The sequence below is a fragment of the Uranotaenia lowii genome, chromosome 2 (genome assembly GCF_029784155.1).
Source record: "Uranotaenia lowii strain MFRU-FL chromosome 2, ASM2978415v1, whole genome shotgun sequence".
Classification (NCBI taxonomy): domain Eukaryota; kingdom Metazoa; phylum Arthropoda; class Insecta; order Diptera; family Culicidae; genus Uranotaenia; species Uranotaenia lowii.
This window is the reverse complement of record NC_073692.1, coordinates 223,177,263-223,193,909: the sequence shown is the minus strand read 5'-3', so window position 1 is coordinate 223,193,909 and position 16,647 is coordinate 223,177,263. Positions and strand designations below refer to the sequence as shown.

Sequence of the window (16,647 nt, the reverse complement as noted above, 5' to 3'; positions counted from 1 at the left end):
CTGACGAAGTTTGTCGCGTGGTAATGGACGACGAAACTTACGTCAAAGCCGACTACAAGCAGCTTCCGGGACAGGAGTATTAGGCGGCAAAGGGAAGGGGAAAGGTAGCAGATATTTTCAAGCACATGAAACTGTCAAAGTTCGCGAAGAAATATCTGGTTTGGCAAGCCATCTGTACCTATGGCTTGAAAAGCAGCATTTTCATAGCTTCCGGGACTGTCAACCAAGAAATTTACGTGAAAGAGTGTTTGAATAAACGTCTGCTGCCTTTCCTGAAGAAACACGGTTGTTCCGTACTGTTTTGGCTGGATTTGGCATCTTGCCATTACGGTAAAAAGGCCATGGAGTGGTACGCCGCCAACAACGTGCGGGTGGTTCCCAAGGACAAGAACTCTCCCAACACGCCAGAGCTCTGCCCAATTGAGAAATACTGGGCTATTGTCAAGCGGAACCTAAAGAAGACGAAAAAACTGCTAAGGACGAGCAGCAGTTCAAGGCAAACTGGCTTTCTGCGGCGAAGAAGGTGGACAAGGTGGCTGTACAAAATCTGATGACAGGGCTTAAAGCGTAAGGCCCGGCATTTCGGATTTGGAGATTTGGAAAAGCGGAAGTCTAATTGAATATTTTTCCTGAATTTTATACTAATTAAACTCGAAATAGAAATTTAATTTGATTTTTAAAATAAACGATTTCACCGATTTACACGCGTTTTTCCTTGACCAAATTTTGACCGTATCACCCTTTATAAAAAAAATCCTCTTAAACCTTTAAAAAATTATTAAAATGTTAATATTATTGTCATTGTATTTCCTGGAATAAGTAAATGCAATATGCTTATTAGCTAAATCTACCAAACTTCAGCAAATTTAGCAACTCTAGGTTTTCAATGAATGTTTAAATAATGAACCAATCGCGAAATTTTGATTTGATGGTATGTTCAAAAGTTGTGAGAAAAAGGAAGCGAATAATGAAATAATACCGATTGCGTTTAATTTATTATTTTATGACACTCAGTGAGCTGAAACGTATGTTCAGTTTATTTTCGTTCGCACAATTGTTTGCCTTAGCTGGGCCGGATAAAAAAATTAATACAGATGACTTCAATTAAATTCCTTTTTAAATCCACATAAAAGTGTCCAATGTATTCTTTATGGCTACGGTTCCGGTCATTAATTTGCCACTTCGCTGCACTCTTGAATCTCACTGAACCTTCGACTGGAGCTGATCAAATTGAATTAAAATTATCAAGTACGTTGTCACAGCGGCAATTATCTGTAATGGAAAGGATAATCTGTAGTACGTGGGCACTTCCGGTTTGTTTCAACTCAGCCAACCAAGCCTCAGCTGAGCACCCGGATGAGTTTTTTTTACAATGGTAAGGTTATTATTTGCAATCGAAAATTAATGCCAAACGCGGCTGGGGGGGAGAAACTTGAATTGCCCACATAAAATGACACACAGGAAAAAAACGAATCCCAGCCAAGTCCCCAGCTAATGAGGTGTAATTTGATTGGTATAATCCGACTGGTTTATTACCTTGTAAAAAAGCGCCAAATTGATGTCGAACAGGCCACAGCTGTCCAGGCGTGGCTTCCATTCAGTCACATTCAACCGGAAGGAGGCCTCCTGATTGAAGTTCGGTCCAGTAATTGATTTTAAAGGAAAAAGGTTTTTTTTAATGCCCTTTTGTTTTGAGTGCCGTTATTTAATTAACGGATATTACCATTTGATAGCTGGATGATGAGTGCCAGTTGTTGTGGAATATTGCATCGTGCAGCAGATATGCATTCTTGTCGACCTGGACGAGTCCGTGGTGCATCCGTTGACGACAAGAACGTTGTTATGGAAAGAGACATGAAAAACAATAGCGGCTTTTTATTATTAAGTTATTGATTTAAAAATAATTTCTCTGTTCGTACCTCATTGAGAGTCGCGCTACTCGTGTAGCAAAGAATGAAATTTTCTAGGAATATATAAAATATCCACAGAGCCATAAAAAGTTTATCCAACGTATCGAACTTGACGATTCCATTGCTGATGCTGAAATAAAACAAGAAATATTTGAGAGAATTATTTAAAACATGTTTTTGTATAAAATTTGATAGGAAAACGTTAGATCGGGGCCCCAAACTAACTTACTTAATGGTCTCGCGTCGATTCTCCGTCGCATAGGACCGTGGTAAAAGACCTCCACTGTTGATGATCCGGAACCAGCGTCTTCCCTTGGTCCCAGCCAAGATCCTCGTTTGGGTCTGCCTATTTTTTGATGTTCCTCTGGATTCCATTCAAACGCCTCTCTGCAAATCTCGTTCTCATATCTTCGCAGCGTGTGCCCAATCCATCTTCGCTTACGTTCCCGAATCTCGATTTCCAGCGCCCTTTGATGACACCGGCGATGTAGTTCCTCATTTGAGATCCAGTTGCAGGCCACCAAGCACGGATGATACTCCGCAGGCAGCGATTCACAAAAACTTTCAGTTTTCGCATCGTCACCGCATATGTGTACCAAATTTCACACCCGTACAGCAATAAGGATTTGCCGTTTGAGTTGAAGATTCTGATTTTTGTTCGTAGAGAGATCTGGCGTGAGCGCCAGACGCAAATCGGACCTTCCTGATCCGGGTTTCGATGTCTTTTCAGGCGTAATCTGGCTACCAAGATACTGGAAGCACTCCAATTTCTCAACATGTTGCTCAGGAAGGATTTCCTGTGTTGATTTCCATCGACTTGGTCTTTCCGACATTGATTTTGAGAACTGCTGCCTTGGAACTTTCGGTGAGGTCATCGAGTTTGCTCTGCATGTCTTGTTGTCTTTGGGCGAACAAAACAATATCGTCAGCCAGGTCAAGATCGTTCAGATGCTCCATTGTCGAAGGATTCCACGGCAATCCTCGGTTTGGTCTACTGTCAATCGATCCAGTCAAGATCTCATCCATTACGATGAGAAAAAGCAGCGGTGATAAGACACATCCTTATATCACTCCAGCATGTTTGGACAAGACACCGTCGTCCAAGAATTTGCACGAAAATGCCTCATACTGTGCTTCGATGAGATGGACTAGTTTCTCAGGGACCCCTCGTCGCCTTCCAGCCGCCCAGATGTTTTCATGGTTAAGTCGAACTAATGCTTTTACGAAATCAACGAAGCAGTCCTGAAACTCGTTGATTTGTTCCAGTATAATTCGTGGCGTTGTGATGTGGTCCACACATGCTCGTCCGGATCGGGATCCAGCTTGTTGCCGTGGGAGTGTAGCGTCGATTTTCTCCTGGATCCTGTTCAGGATCACTTTGCGGAGTACTTTTAAGGTTGTACAGATCAAAGTTATGCCTCGCCAGTTACCGCACTCTGTCATGTCTTCTTTCTTTGGGACCTTTACGAGGATACTCTGCATACTGGCGAGAAATGTCATAGAGTAATCGTATATCTCCATTGGTGGCGGCTCTTTCTCCCTCTTCGGCTAGGGAGTTTGTCCAGGCTCTCTTGTTTCGTCTATTTACAAGCTCGTTTAACTTTTCCAGTTCCGCATATCGTAAGTGGGCGGCTGCTTTGGCTGACCCTGTACATGCCTGCTCAATTCGGATTTTCACCTTTCTTCGATCATTGACCATCATCAAAGCTCCATCCGACATCCATTCGCTTCTTCTTCCACAAACTTTACCGAGAGTACCTTGGCTCGTCGTGATAAAGGCATTTTTGATTCCGAGGTTCGGGATTCTAGCTGTTCAACGTATGCCCTTTTCATCTCTGGATTCTCCAACCGGCGGACGTCGTATCGACACCCGACTTTCTCCTCGCGCCGTTGGAAACGCGCAACTCTCAGTGGTATCCCGCCAAGGACGAGGTGATGGTCAGATGTAATTTCTGCGCTTCGTTTGTTGCGCTCATCAAGAAGGCTCCTTCTCCATTTTCGGCTGATGCAGATGTGGTCAATTTGATGTTCTGTTCGGCAATCTCGGGATACCCAAGGGATCTAATGTGCTGGTCGATGGAAGAAGAGCGATCCACCGATCACCATGATGTTGTTGCCACAAAATTCTACAAACAGCTCTCCGTTTACGCTCATCTGTCCTTGGTCATGGCGCCCCATGATGCGCTCAAGGTCCTGATTGTCGGAGCCTATCTTTGCGTTGAAGTCGCACAAATGGATTTGAATGTCACCCTTCGGAATTTTCTCAAACACAATGTTCAGTTGTCTGTAAAACTTCTCTTTCTGCTGCAATTTGGCAACGTCAGTTGGCGCATAAGACTTGACCATTATAAGGTTTCTAACCTGTGTTCTGAATCTGGTTTCGATTATTCTTTCGTATATCGGTTCCCATCTTATGAAGGCCGCATAGGCCTGCGAGCTTAACAGGAAACCAACTCCTCGTTCCCGAGTAGCATGTTCTCCTCGTATGCTAGAGTAAAGCAGGACTTGCCCGGACTGTGTCTTGCATTCTCCAGTGTTAGGCCAACGGACTTCTTCAGTCCCAGAATTTCAATCTTGAGGCGGCTAGCTTCTCTAGCAAGTTGAGCCAGCTTGCCTTGTTGGGCAAGGGTTAAAATGTTCAAAGTTCCATTTCGTGTTCGTGTTTTCATGCTAAAAGTCGTCGCCAAAGTTCCAGGTCGATAATTTCCATAACAATTTTATAAATCGGGAGCAGTAGTTTACTAGCCTAAGGTGCGACGCGACCCTCCTTCACGTCACGTCTGATTACCCGGATGTGGATATTTTTGCAACGATTCCTCTAAGCGCATGATTTCGCTCCGGGATTCGGTGCCCGAATATTGTCGTCCGTTCCTGGCAAAAACTCTTTCGCCCTCGACTGTCTTCGAATACACAGACCAGCTCATTCGCGCACGCAGCGGTTCCGTCGACCAAGTATGTTCTCGATAAAGGGTCAGACCGCTCGGTCATGAACTGTCCCAAAATCGATGAATGTTGTGCCTCAGATCCTCGAAAGGAAAGACTACGAAATGCTCCTCCTTACAGATGCTAGCTGGGCGTTCGGCGCCCAAAAGGGGGAAAAATCGGTGGTAATTTCAACCCTGATGATATGCCAACTAGGCTGTTCAGCCCTGGAAGCAAGTGGTTCCCGGAATTAGTCTCCAGGCTCTTCTTTAAACCACTGTTCCCGAAAAAGAAAGCAAAGTGTACGATATCAATGGTGCTGATACACGAGCCAGTCGTTCGACAAGTCGATTCGCAAGATGATTTGCGAAGAGCCGTGTATCACAAAAAAGGGCCCTGTCGGATGAAAAGTTCCGATCAGCAACGGGAATAGTGAAAAGTGAGGTCTCCTCACTGCTACGACCCTTTTGCAGATAGAAATCCTCCCCAGCGATCACCTCGTGTCCGCTTTGGCTTTGCCGCCGAGCGAAATCTGTTCTTCCGAGAGTGATTTTGCCGGAAGGAAAATAGCGACAAAGTTGCTGGCTCTTGTTGGCGTAGCAGAATATTTTTCGGGCTCTGTGGTGGAGAAGAACTGAGAGAGGGAGTTTCAATATCGCGCTCTGGATGGCGATGATGATAAATCCGCTTACCTGTGGCAACGCGGCAATTGGCTGGCGTTTTCTCGGCGACTTTGCGACAAGTGGCTCTTTTCACCTCCTTGCAAGATGTTTTTCTTTTCCGGGATTGCGTTCTTTGTTAGCGCCACTGCTGCCAACGGATGTTAAGCCTAGTCCACACTAGGCAACATGAACTGCGATTTTTGTTATGAGACGAACTTTGTTGTCTGTTGTTGTTGTTGGAAACCTGAGACGGTCTCAGTGTCTCCCGAAGAAAATGGGTGACGCTGAGACCGTCTCGAGACAAACCGTCTCCTAGTGTGGACTAGGTTTTAATCACTTTTCGTAGGTATTTGTTTGTTTTTGGTCACCGAGGGGTGATTCGTTTTCAATTTATTTCAACACACTGATAGATAATTACGAGGGAATGGGTTAAATTTAAATGTTTGCAAATTCGCTCAAATATCGTATCCGAATGATAATGAAAAATCTTAAAAATGAAACAAAGCGAAACTCCAATTTCTCCGTTCGAGATGTCGCCAGTACGTTGGGAATATCTTCTACAACCGTGCATGAAGCTTAAAAAACGATCGGGTCTATCGACTTATAAGAAGGTAGTGACTGCTAATCGCAATGAAAAGCAAAACCTTACGGCAAAAACAAGATCTCGGGAACTGTTTGCGACATTGTTGACAAAGTTTGATTGCGTGGTACTGGACGACAAAATCCACGCCAAGGCCGACTGCAGACAGCTCCCAGGACAAGAGTTTTGTACAGCAACCTAATGAGGAAAGGTGGCATACATTTTAAAGCATATTAAACTATCAGAGTTTGCCAAGAAATATCTCGTGTGGAAATCTATCTGTACCTTAGGCTTGAAAAGCGACATTTTCGTTACAGCCGGGACCGCCAACAAGGAAATTTATGTAAAAGAGTGTTTTCAAAAGCGTTTCTACTTTTCCTGATGATACATGACTTGTCCTAGCCTTTTTTCCGAATTTGGCATCCTGCCATTATGAAAAAAGGCCATGGAGTGGTTTGCCGCTAATAACATTCAGATGGTGCGCAAGAATAAGAACTCTTCCAACACAACAGAACTTTTCCCAAGTGGTAAATATTGGAGTTAAGCAAAACCGTAAGAAGAGCCAAAAAACTGTAAGCAGCGAGAAGCAGTTTAAAGCAAACTGGCATTCTGCGCCGAAGAAGGAGGATAAGGTGGCTGTACAAAATCTGATGGCAGGCGTTAAACGAAAGTCTCGCCAATTAAGACCAGGTCGACCGAAATATCAACTGAGTATTTTGTATGTCTAACAAATAATTTTTTTTAATAAACAAATATTAAACTTCAAAAAGAAAGATACTTTGGTTTTTTCAAATAATCGATATACACGCAATTTACACGTAATTTAGTTTGACCACTTTGTGATACAAACACCCTTTACAATTTTAACACCTAGAGGAGAGTGGGGTATCGTGGGCCACTATGAATCTCTCAGATGTGTGTTGAGATAAAATTTTCAATCCAATTGTCATCGCCGTCGCTTTGCGTAAGCATATTTTTCTATATGTTGTTGTCTTAAATACGCATCATATGCTTTTTTTATTTATCAAGCAATGAATATGATCTTAATTTTGTCATGTCATTTCACTCGGAAAAGGATTTTTTGATGAAACATCAATAAGTCACACAAACCCAACCAATTTGCAAATCATAGCTTGTGGGGAATCGTGGGCCACATTTTTTGGGGTATCTCGAGCCACGTAATTTTTTGATGTTTTTATATACATTCAGAACTTTAAATACGTTTTTCCTATCTGTAAAGTTTTCTTAAGTTTGAAGGGTTATGAAAAAAAATTTTCATACTATATAAGGAACTTTGCCGAAACGTCCGCGAGCCAGGTTTTCGAAACTCTTCGATCATACACAATTCTCTTTTTAATTCCATCATCTTAAATTACTTTAAAATAACGAAATGAATTATGAAATCAAAGTTTTGGGTGAACTCATAAACTTTGCATATTATTTGGTCAATTTTGATTTGGTGGCCCACGATTTCCCACCATTTTTTCAAGATAAAAAAATATTGCTTTTTCACAACAGTCAGTTGGGTAAAATAACTTAATAAAAAAAAATGACTTATGATACGTTAGAAAGGTAAAAAACCATACCACTTATGTTTATCATTTTATGTTTTATAATAAAGAAGTTATGGAGCAATGAAAAAAGTGGCCCATGATTCCCCACTCTCCCATACTCAAAAAAAATTTTATCCTACGAAGCTCATCTAACCCTTGCCTACTCGTTATCGCCTACTTGATGTCTTATTCGTTATTTTCGAACTTGGTAAGCCTCGTTGCATATACGTGAATTTTGCAACTTGTTGCATAAATAACTATTTTGATACAATTTTTCCTTGTAAATGTACACTAGGGTGTCCCGAAATTGCATAATTTCTGGGAATCTGGGAGCTCACCCTCAAAATGGTTGATAAGGATGTAGAGAACAAACTTTTGTATGGGGCCGACTAAAAAAATCATGTTTAGAGGTTCCGCAAACGCGATCTTTGAAAAGAAGTCCACTTTCAAAATATTTTATTTGAAATAAATTCTGGGTCCAAAAACTTTTAGAAAATTTTAATATTTCACATTTTTTTAATTTTTTATGGGTTAAATACTACACGCAAAAAATGGAAAAATAACCAAATTTGTATCAAAATCGAAAATAAGCAAGCTTTTTTCAAGAAAATTTTTTTTTTGCGGTCCTAAAATTTTGTATTCAACTGACCAAAATGTGTACCTAGCGTAGAATATTTTTGATATCAATGCCATCAAAAGATGCGGATTTTTGTGCACTTAAATTTTGCCGAAGAAAGCATGTTGTTTGTATCATCTTGTGAAGAGCTATTCACGGTTTAGAATTTAGTAAAATTTGTCTTAATAAATACCTACTTTAAAATCAAAACACTTGCGAAAAAAGACTTGGTTGGTAAAAGAAATCATCTAAAGGCTTTATGCTAAATTTGAGCTGAATCTGGCAAATGGAAAGGGTTGCACTGAATCTCAAGAGTGAAAGGGATTCTGAGACATGATGTTCTGCAGAAGCATAAAAATTTGGTTTTTCTTCAAATACTTTTTTTCTGTGTGATTTTGTGATTTTATTAAGGTTTAAACTCTGAATAGCTCTTCACACGATGATACAAACAACATGCTTTGTTCAGCAAAATTTAAATGCACAAAAAACCGCATCTTTTGATGGCATTGGAATCAAAAATATTCTACGCTAGGTACACATTTTGGTCAGTTGAATATAAAATTTTTGGATTTTTTTTTCTTGTAAATAGGTTGCTTATTTTCGATTTTGATAAAAATTCGGTTCTTTTTTCATTTTTTTGTGTAGTATTCAATCCAAATAAAATTTAAAAAATTTAAAATATATAAACTTTGTGAAAATTTTTGGACCCAGAATTTATTTAAAATAAAATATTTTGTATGTGGACTTTTTTCAAAGATTGCGTTTGCGGAACATGATTTTTTTAGTCGGTCTCATACAAAAGTTTGTTCTTCACATCCTAATCTGCAATTTGGAGGGTGAACCCCCAGATTCCCACACATTATGCAGTTTTAGGACACCCTAATGTACACACGTAATACTTGTTTCGAAATTTTCAGGACATCGGCATGGTCGTCCACATGTGTTTATTTGACAAGCCTTGTTGGAATATTTTAAGAATAGTACCGACAAAATACTTTTTTGTCAGTTGTAAAAATGTTGCATAAAAAACTACCACACAGCTAAGAGTCTCACTGGAAATTTCTTCTTATTTTCGTTTTAGCCTTCCCCATGGCTCCGTCAATATGAAATTGAAAAATAATTACCCAACAATCGTGGAATATGCGCCATAGCCATGCAGTATCAACGTTACGAAATGGTTCTGGACCAGAATCAAAATTTGCATGCCAAACGAATGGTTCATCTGTCCAATTACGGCTCGCAATCGAAGAACCAGCCGGTAGATTTGTCTCAGGTGATTGAGCCGTTCCACGAATTCCTCGCCGTGTCGTTCCATCTGATGCGTCCATCGACTGGGCCGGGCTTTCGATGACATTTTCCGCGAGGCTAACATTCCAAAGCGCTGAGGATGGTGATTGGCATCGGAAGGGCGGTTTTCTCCACCGCTGATGCCGAATGAGTTGCAATGGGTCGATGTCATTGAGTCGATTTGCAGAAGCGTCCGGTTCAATGCCTCAAAGCGGTCCTTAATCAAAAGCAACATTCCAGTGTACTGAAGAACGCAGATCAAATAGACGGATTGCGGGATTATCCAAAGTGGAAGACACATCAGTAGCTGTTCTTTTTTGCAAGTATTAAGGCAACTGTACATTTGATCTGCCCCTTTGATAGCGAAACACAGAAGGGATAGGGCTGCGGATTTCCTAGAAAAAAAAATGAAAATGATAGAATGCACATTTTCAGTTACGATTTTATTTGGTTGAGGAAAATTATTCAAACTCAACATTACTAAGAAACACTCAAATTATTCAAAACAAAATATTAAGGGGGAGGTAGGGTCTAACACTTTCAAAAAATCGATTTTTTTATTTTTTTATTTTCTTATCGTAAAACATTTCAAGAATTTTGTGTCAAATTTTCAAGTCAATTGAAGCAAAACTGTAGAAGTTATAGGCCTTTATCTCCTCCTATCTAATACTGCAAGAAAGCAAGAGCAGAAACTTCAAACGCGTTTTTCTCGAAAGCACATTTATAAAGTCCGTGGACATCGTCATTTGAAAACCACTTATCCGATTCTTTTCAAATTTGGAACATATTTTCTACATATAAAATACCAGACCCCAACGTTTTTCTTTTTTGATTTTTTTTACTTTGGGGAGATTTTACAGGTAAAAAATGGCGGATTTTAAGTGAAAAATCGTAGTTTTTTCTTCAAACAGCCACAAAAATTTCATAAAAATATTTTTAAGTCAAATAAAAACGTTGGGGTCCAGAAAAACATCTATTAAAAATATTTTGCTCTGATTTTTTGACTTCAGATGATTCTGTGCTGAGATACAGTGTCCACCGCAAATCCTGTTTTCTAAAAGGCATCCTCGAAAATGCTCCGTCACCGGCTCATTTTTCAATATTTTTCTACGAAAAAATTACTAAATGTACTTTTAACAATGCTTTGTATAATGCAAAAAATTTGAATACATTTGTTTGAACGATAGCTCTAGAAAAAAAATCGTGAAAATTGTGTTTTTTTATACCCGTTAGACCCTACCCCCCCCCTTAAACAAAATCTTCATAAATAAATTAACTTTATACATTAGGAGATTGGAAAGTCATTCACTTTTGACGAGCACCGTAAAGTGGAAGAATTTTGCGCAATCAGGAAACATTGATCAAAGTATATTTTTAAACCATCAACAACTTATTCACTCAAAAATTTTATTCTTACACTTCTTTGTTGAAACTGAAACTTTGATTATTTATTTACATCTCCGAGTTAATGCGAATCAGTAATTTTTTTTGTGAAAGTATGTTCGATGTACTGTTTACAACATCTGCGTCAAAAATTATTAGTGTTTGAGATACGCTTGGCTTTGTGAGGTACCGAAAACAAATTCTTCGATGTTTGACATTTACATAGTTTTTCGAATCACAACATAATTTGATGATCATATCTTTTAGCAAAGAAAAGCCCCCGGGAGTTGATTTACTTTCAGATATTTTTTTTCAACGTTTTTCGTAGTTTAACAGAATTTTTTTCGTTAAACAATTTGATATATTTTAGTTTTTGTTCGTTTGCAGCTAGAGGCGGTGGGCAATGGGCGTTGGCAATTAGTGGCGGGTGTGGCTGAAGTGAGGAGCTCGTCTTCTCTTTCAAGCCTTTTGTGAGATTATTCTCTGTTAAGGGGACTTTGATTAACTGATCTACTGCATGATCAACGATCTTGTTTGTTTTGCTTTCACTTTTGATAAATAGTTTTCTATATTGGCTTTAATGTGGACTTTTAATTCCTGCTCGAAACTTTATTTGTTACTGATGAGTTTCAAGTGTGGAGGCAGATTGTTATATTTCATTTTACTGAAATATGCGGGGAATCTCTTCTGTGCAAATGCATCCTATAGATATCGTTCACATACAAGATGAACAGCAAGGGTTCCAGATTGCTGCCTTGAGGAACTCCAGCGGGAAGGTATCCAAGATCACTAGTTGATTAAATAATTTGTACATACTGCTTCCTATTAACAAGATAGTCAGCAAGGTGAGAAGTGGCAATACCTCTGATTCCATAGGCATCTAATTTGTTCAGTAGTATGAAATGGTCGATCGTGTCGAAGGCTTTTTTTTTAATCAAGGAATAACACACCCATTACCTTGCGATTGTCGAGGGCATTGTGAATATCATCGACTAGTTCAGTCGCTGCTGATAAAGTACTGGAGCCTTCGCGAAAACCATATTGATAGCAGTATAATAGGTTGTGCTGCTTTAGGAATGGCGAAACACGAGTTGCTAGAAGTTTTTCTAGGATTTTTCTTGCTGCAATCAGAAAAGTCAACCTTCCAGATTTTGTCAAGATGTTCCAGACTTTTTGGCCTTCCGTCAAAAACTTTTTTTAGGTTTCCAGACTTCCAGACTTTTGACGTTTCTTCTAGACAATTCCAGACTTTTTAGTTAGACCTTAAATTTTTGCAACAAAACAAAGGAAATTCAAAATGTTTAGGTTGTGTTATGGTACGCACTAATTGAGAATCAAAAAGAAGTTTAGAGCTGTTAAAAGAGAGAGAAATTATGGTAAAATAAATGTGAAGCAAGGCAATGAGCATTTTTCGAAAAGCAATGAGCAGAATTTTTTGTTTCGATTATAATCGTTTTTACATCTTTATCTCATTCGCGACTTATATCAACGATACAGTTGGCGGACAGTCATTGAAAAACTTATCCGGTACAACTGTCATCGATGCTTACTCTTGGGCTCGAACTGACGAAAATCACCACTCAGACTTTTTCAGACTTTTGTTCAAAATCTTCCAGACTTAAAAAAACAGTTGACAACCATGGTTGCAATTCGTTTTTTCTGCTTTGTATAGCGGAACAACACATAGCCAGGCAAGTACTCATACATTTCAAGAACTTTATCTCTGTGTGATAATATTTCACCCGAACGCAGACACCACGCAAACGACCGCTCATTCCCGCCTGCAAGTACCTCGGCCATTTCTTGGGTTTCAGCACCAGGACGCAGCGACGTTCGCTTTATGGAGACCCCGGAGCCCTTCGACTCAGTCGCGCTGTTTCCTGCCTGCGTCTTCAGTCGTCCTGACCCTGAGTTCGATGGTGGCGAGGGGGTTCTACAGACCGCTCTCACAGGCAAGTACCCCGTTATGATGAGAACATCTTCCTCGTGTATCCAGTTTCCGATTCATCACAGATCAACCCCGCAAAATCATCTCGACTCCGCTACATCTACTGGGCCTCCAGCACCGGGACGCAACGTATCAGGAACTACGGAGACCTCTGAGCCCTTCGACTCAGTCGCGCCGTTTCCTGCCAGCGACAACAGTCGTCCCGGCCCTGAGTTCGTCTGTGGTGAAGGGGTTCTCCAGCCTGCGATTTCAGGCAAGTACGCTACTTTGAACTGTCCTCCTCCTCGTGATGGAATTTGCATTTCCAGGGATCTTCGTTCTCGCTCTGCATCCGATACATCCGAGCCCATCAATGTTTATTACCAGAACGTTGGTGGTATCAATCCCTGTCTGGTTGATTACCTCCTTGCCACGTCATGCTCCTGCTATGAAATCATCGCCTTTACAGAAACATGGCTAAATGACCGCACTTTATCCAGTCAAATCATCGGCCCAGATTATGCAGTGTTCCGTTGCGATCGAAACCCCCTGAACAGCAAAAAGTCAATTGGAGGCGGAGTTTTACTTGCTGTCAACTCTAGACTCCCGGCTCAACTCATCGAAGACAGTTCCTGGGACGATTTGGAGCTTCTTTGGGCCCTCATTGATCTCGTTGATCGGAAATTGTACTTATGCGTAGTGTACGTGCCTCCTGATCGCTCTTGTGACCCGCTTGTAGCTGAGTCTTTCTCGCGGTGCCTATCCAAAGTAAGCTCAATCTGCTCTCCCGAAGATGACATACTTGTCATCGGTGATTTCAACATGCCTGGCTTGAAATGGTGTCCTTCCGATGGCGGCTTTTTGTTCCCAGATCCTATGCGCTCCTATTTCTCGACTCCTTCCAACATCTTCCTGGACTCTTTGAGCACCGCGACTCTTCGCCAGATCAACAGCTTTGAAAACGAAAACGGCCGTATGCTAGACCTCTGCTTCATAAACGAAGGCTTCAAGAATCCGACTATTGATTTAGCTCCTGCTCCTCTTGTTAAAGTTGTTTCCCATCACCTAGCTTTAGTGGTCTCACTCGATGTCACTAGAGTTAACGCTCCTATAGAGGAAACCGCTCCCTTCTACCAGGACTTCAAAAACGTCGACTACGAAGCTATCTCACTTGTCCTGGATTCTATCGAATGGGAGAACGAGCTCGATATGTCTAATCCCGATGCAGCCGCTGCGACTTTTTCAAATATACTGAATTATATAATTGACCGCCATGTTCCGAAACGTAGCTTACCCTCCAACCCTCGAGCTCCCTCGAGGGTCACTAATCAACTGCGACAACTGAAGACGGCAAAAAACCGTGCTCTTCGAAACTTCAGCAAGCACAAATCCTTCTGCACAAAGGAAGAATACCGCAAGCTGAACACGGCGTACAAAAAAAGTAGTAGGCGCTGCTACCAGAACTATCTCCACCGACTACAGCGTAATTTTAAGACCAACCCGAGATCTTTCTGAAAGTACGTTAAAAATCAGCGGAAAGAATCTGGGCTTCCATCTCAAATGTTTTTGAACGGCCACACAGCGAACACCGATCTTGAAATATGCAACCTCTTTGCTGAGAAATTTTCTAGCGTTTTCACAACTGGGTCCATTTCCTCAGAGCAACTGGATATGGCTGTAGGAAATATCACACCTCTAGACTCTTCCTTAAACGGTATTGCCTTCGATGACGCAGCCATTTTAAGGGCGACAGCAAAGCTTAAAAATTCATCATCTACGGGTCCGGACGGGATACCAGCTATCCTTTTGAAACGTTTCATGCAACACTTGCTGACCCCCATCAGACATATTTTTCGAGCTTCGCTGGACTTCGCAACCTTTCCCTCGCTCTGGAAAGAAGCTTACATGTTCCCTGTTCACAAAAAGGGAAATAAGAAAGATGTGAACAACTACCGCGGAATATCAGCTCTTTGTTCGATAGCCAAACTGTTCGAATTGGTTGTTCTGGATCCGATTTTCTCGTCCTCAAAACAATACATTTGCAATGATCAGCACGGATTTCTGCCGAAACGATCCACGACAACAAATTTGCTGACTTTTACATCGTTCGTGCAAGATAGCTTCACCATGAAGTCACAAACCGACGCCATCTATACTGATCTGTCTGCTGCTTTCGATAAAGTAAATCACGATATTGCTATTGCTAAACTCGAACGCTTAGGATTCTGTGGTTCCCTACTGGACTGGTTTCGAAGCTATTTAACGGGACGAAGGTTATCTGTGCAAACTGGAAATTTCTTTTCAAGACAATTCTCTGCTTGTTCAGGTGTGCCCCAGGGAAGCCACTTGGGACCGATAATTTTTTGTCATCTATTTTAACGATGTTCTCACTCTATTGGACGGCCCAAAACTTGCGTATGCCGACGACCTCAAACTTTTCCACACCATCAATGGCCAAGACGATATCGATCTCTTGCAAAGGCAGTTCAACACCTTTGCTCACTGGTGTGACACCAACTGCTTGCCTCTAAACCACAGCAAATGTGCGGTCATTTCTTTTTCTCGCAAGCGGAACCCTCTTCACGCAGAGTACACTCTTGGGAACGAAATCATCGCCCGGGTGGACCACATCAACGATCTGGGCGTTATCCTAGACCACCGGCTGGAGTTTAAGACTCATACGAATTACATCGTCGATAAAGCGTCTAGAAGTCTTGGCTTCTTATTTCGCGTAACAAAGGAGTTTAAAGATGTGTACTGCCTAAAAAGTTTGTATTGCAGCATAGTTCGCTCAACGCTTGAATATGCATCTGCAGCTTGGTGCCCATTTTACCAGAACGGAGCTGAACGAATAGAGGCTATCCAGCGGCGTTTCATACGTTATGCCCTGCGACACTTGAACTGGTTAGATCCGTTTCGTTTACCCAGTTACGAAAACCGTTGCCGCCTAATTGATTTAGACATGCTTCAAATTCGTCGTAACGCTGCACGTGCTCTAGTTGTAGCGGATCTCCTTGCGTCGAGGATTGACGCTCCCATGCTGCTGGAGGCTATTCCTCTCAGTGTGCGACCCCGAGGATTAAGGAACCAAAATCTACAGCTCTATGTTCCCATCCGGCTGAATAACTACGGAGCCAACAGCGCTCTTATTGGGATTTTGAGAACTTTCAACCGCTTCGCCGAGTACTTCGACTTCGACGCCTCAAGGACTACTTTCCGAAGAAAAATTTTAATGGTTTCGAGAACTTTGTAGATTTAACTAGTTTTTAACTCATTATTTTATTAAGTTATCATTAGGATCAACATGTGGTCCGTTGATGTTTTTACATAAATAAACACGTGCGGTTTTAAGGGATTACGAGAACACACCTGACTGAATACAGTCAGTCAATATATGTATCTCGGATCAATGGGGCTAAAATATTGTGATGAGTTTTGACAAATTGATCCGAAACATCATCTGGTCCCGAGCTCTTTGAAGAATCTAAATTGTTTACCAAAATAAGAACTTCTTGTTCGATTGCCGAAAGATGGAGTGCCATTTATCTGAGCACTTCTTGGAATTGTAGCCGCAAATTCTTCCATGTCTTTTTTTTATTTGACGTGTGGAAGAGTTTATGGTAGCAACCTTTTTTCGCTTCAGCTTTGGCACACTGTACCTTTTTGAGAACGTTCAGTAGAAGATCCTTTACATGATCGTTAGTAGGGTACTTTTTGTATTGGGCAAGAGTTTTTCTTGATCCGTATAAGTTTCCATACGTCTAACGACATCCATTGGTCTTTTACTTCTACTGCGACGGAAATTGT

The 16,647-nt window shown here is 41.1% G+C and overlaps 1 protein-coding gene across 1 annotated transcript; it reads right to left on the bottom strand.

The window, feature by feature from the left end:
- Positions 1-1,015: 1,015 nt before the first annotated feature.
- LOC129742352 (putative gustatory receptor 28b) lies at positions 1,016-11,890 on the bottom strand. Its single transcript, XM_055734244.1, has 6 exons — positions 11,871-11,890; positions 9,368-9,925; positions 1,920-2,040; positions 1,724-1,798; positions 1,537-1,626; positions 1,016-1,272 (listed from the first exon to the last, which is right to left on the bottom strand). Exons 1-6 carry the CDS (start codon positions 11,888-11,890, stop codon positions 1,201-1,203), a joined length of 936 nt encoding a protein of 311 aa, XP_055590219.1. The 3' UTR covers positions 1,016-1,200.
- Positions 11,891-16,647: the final 4,757 nt, after the last annotated feature.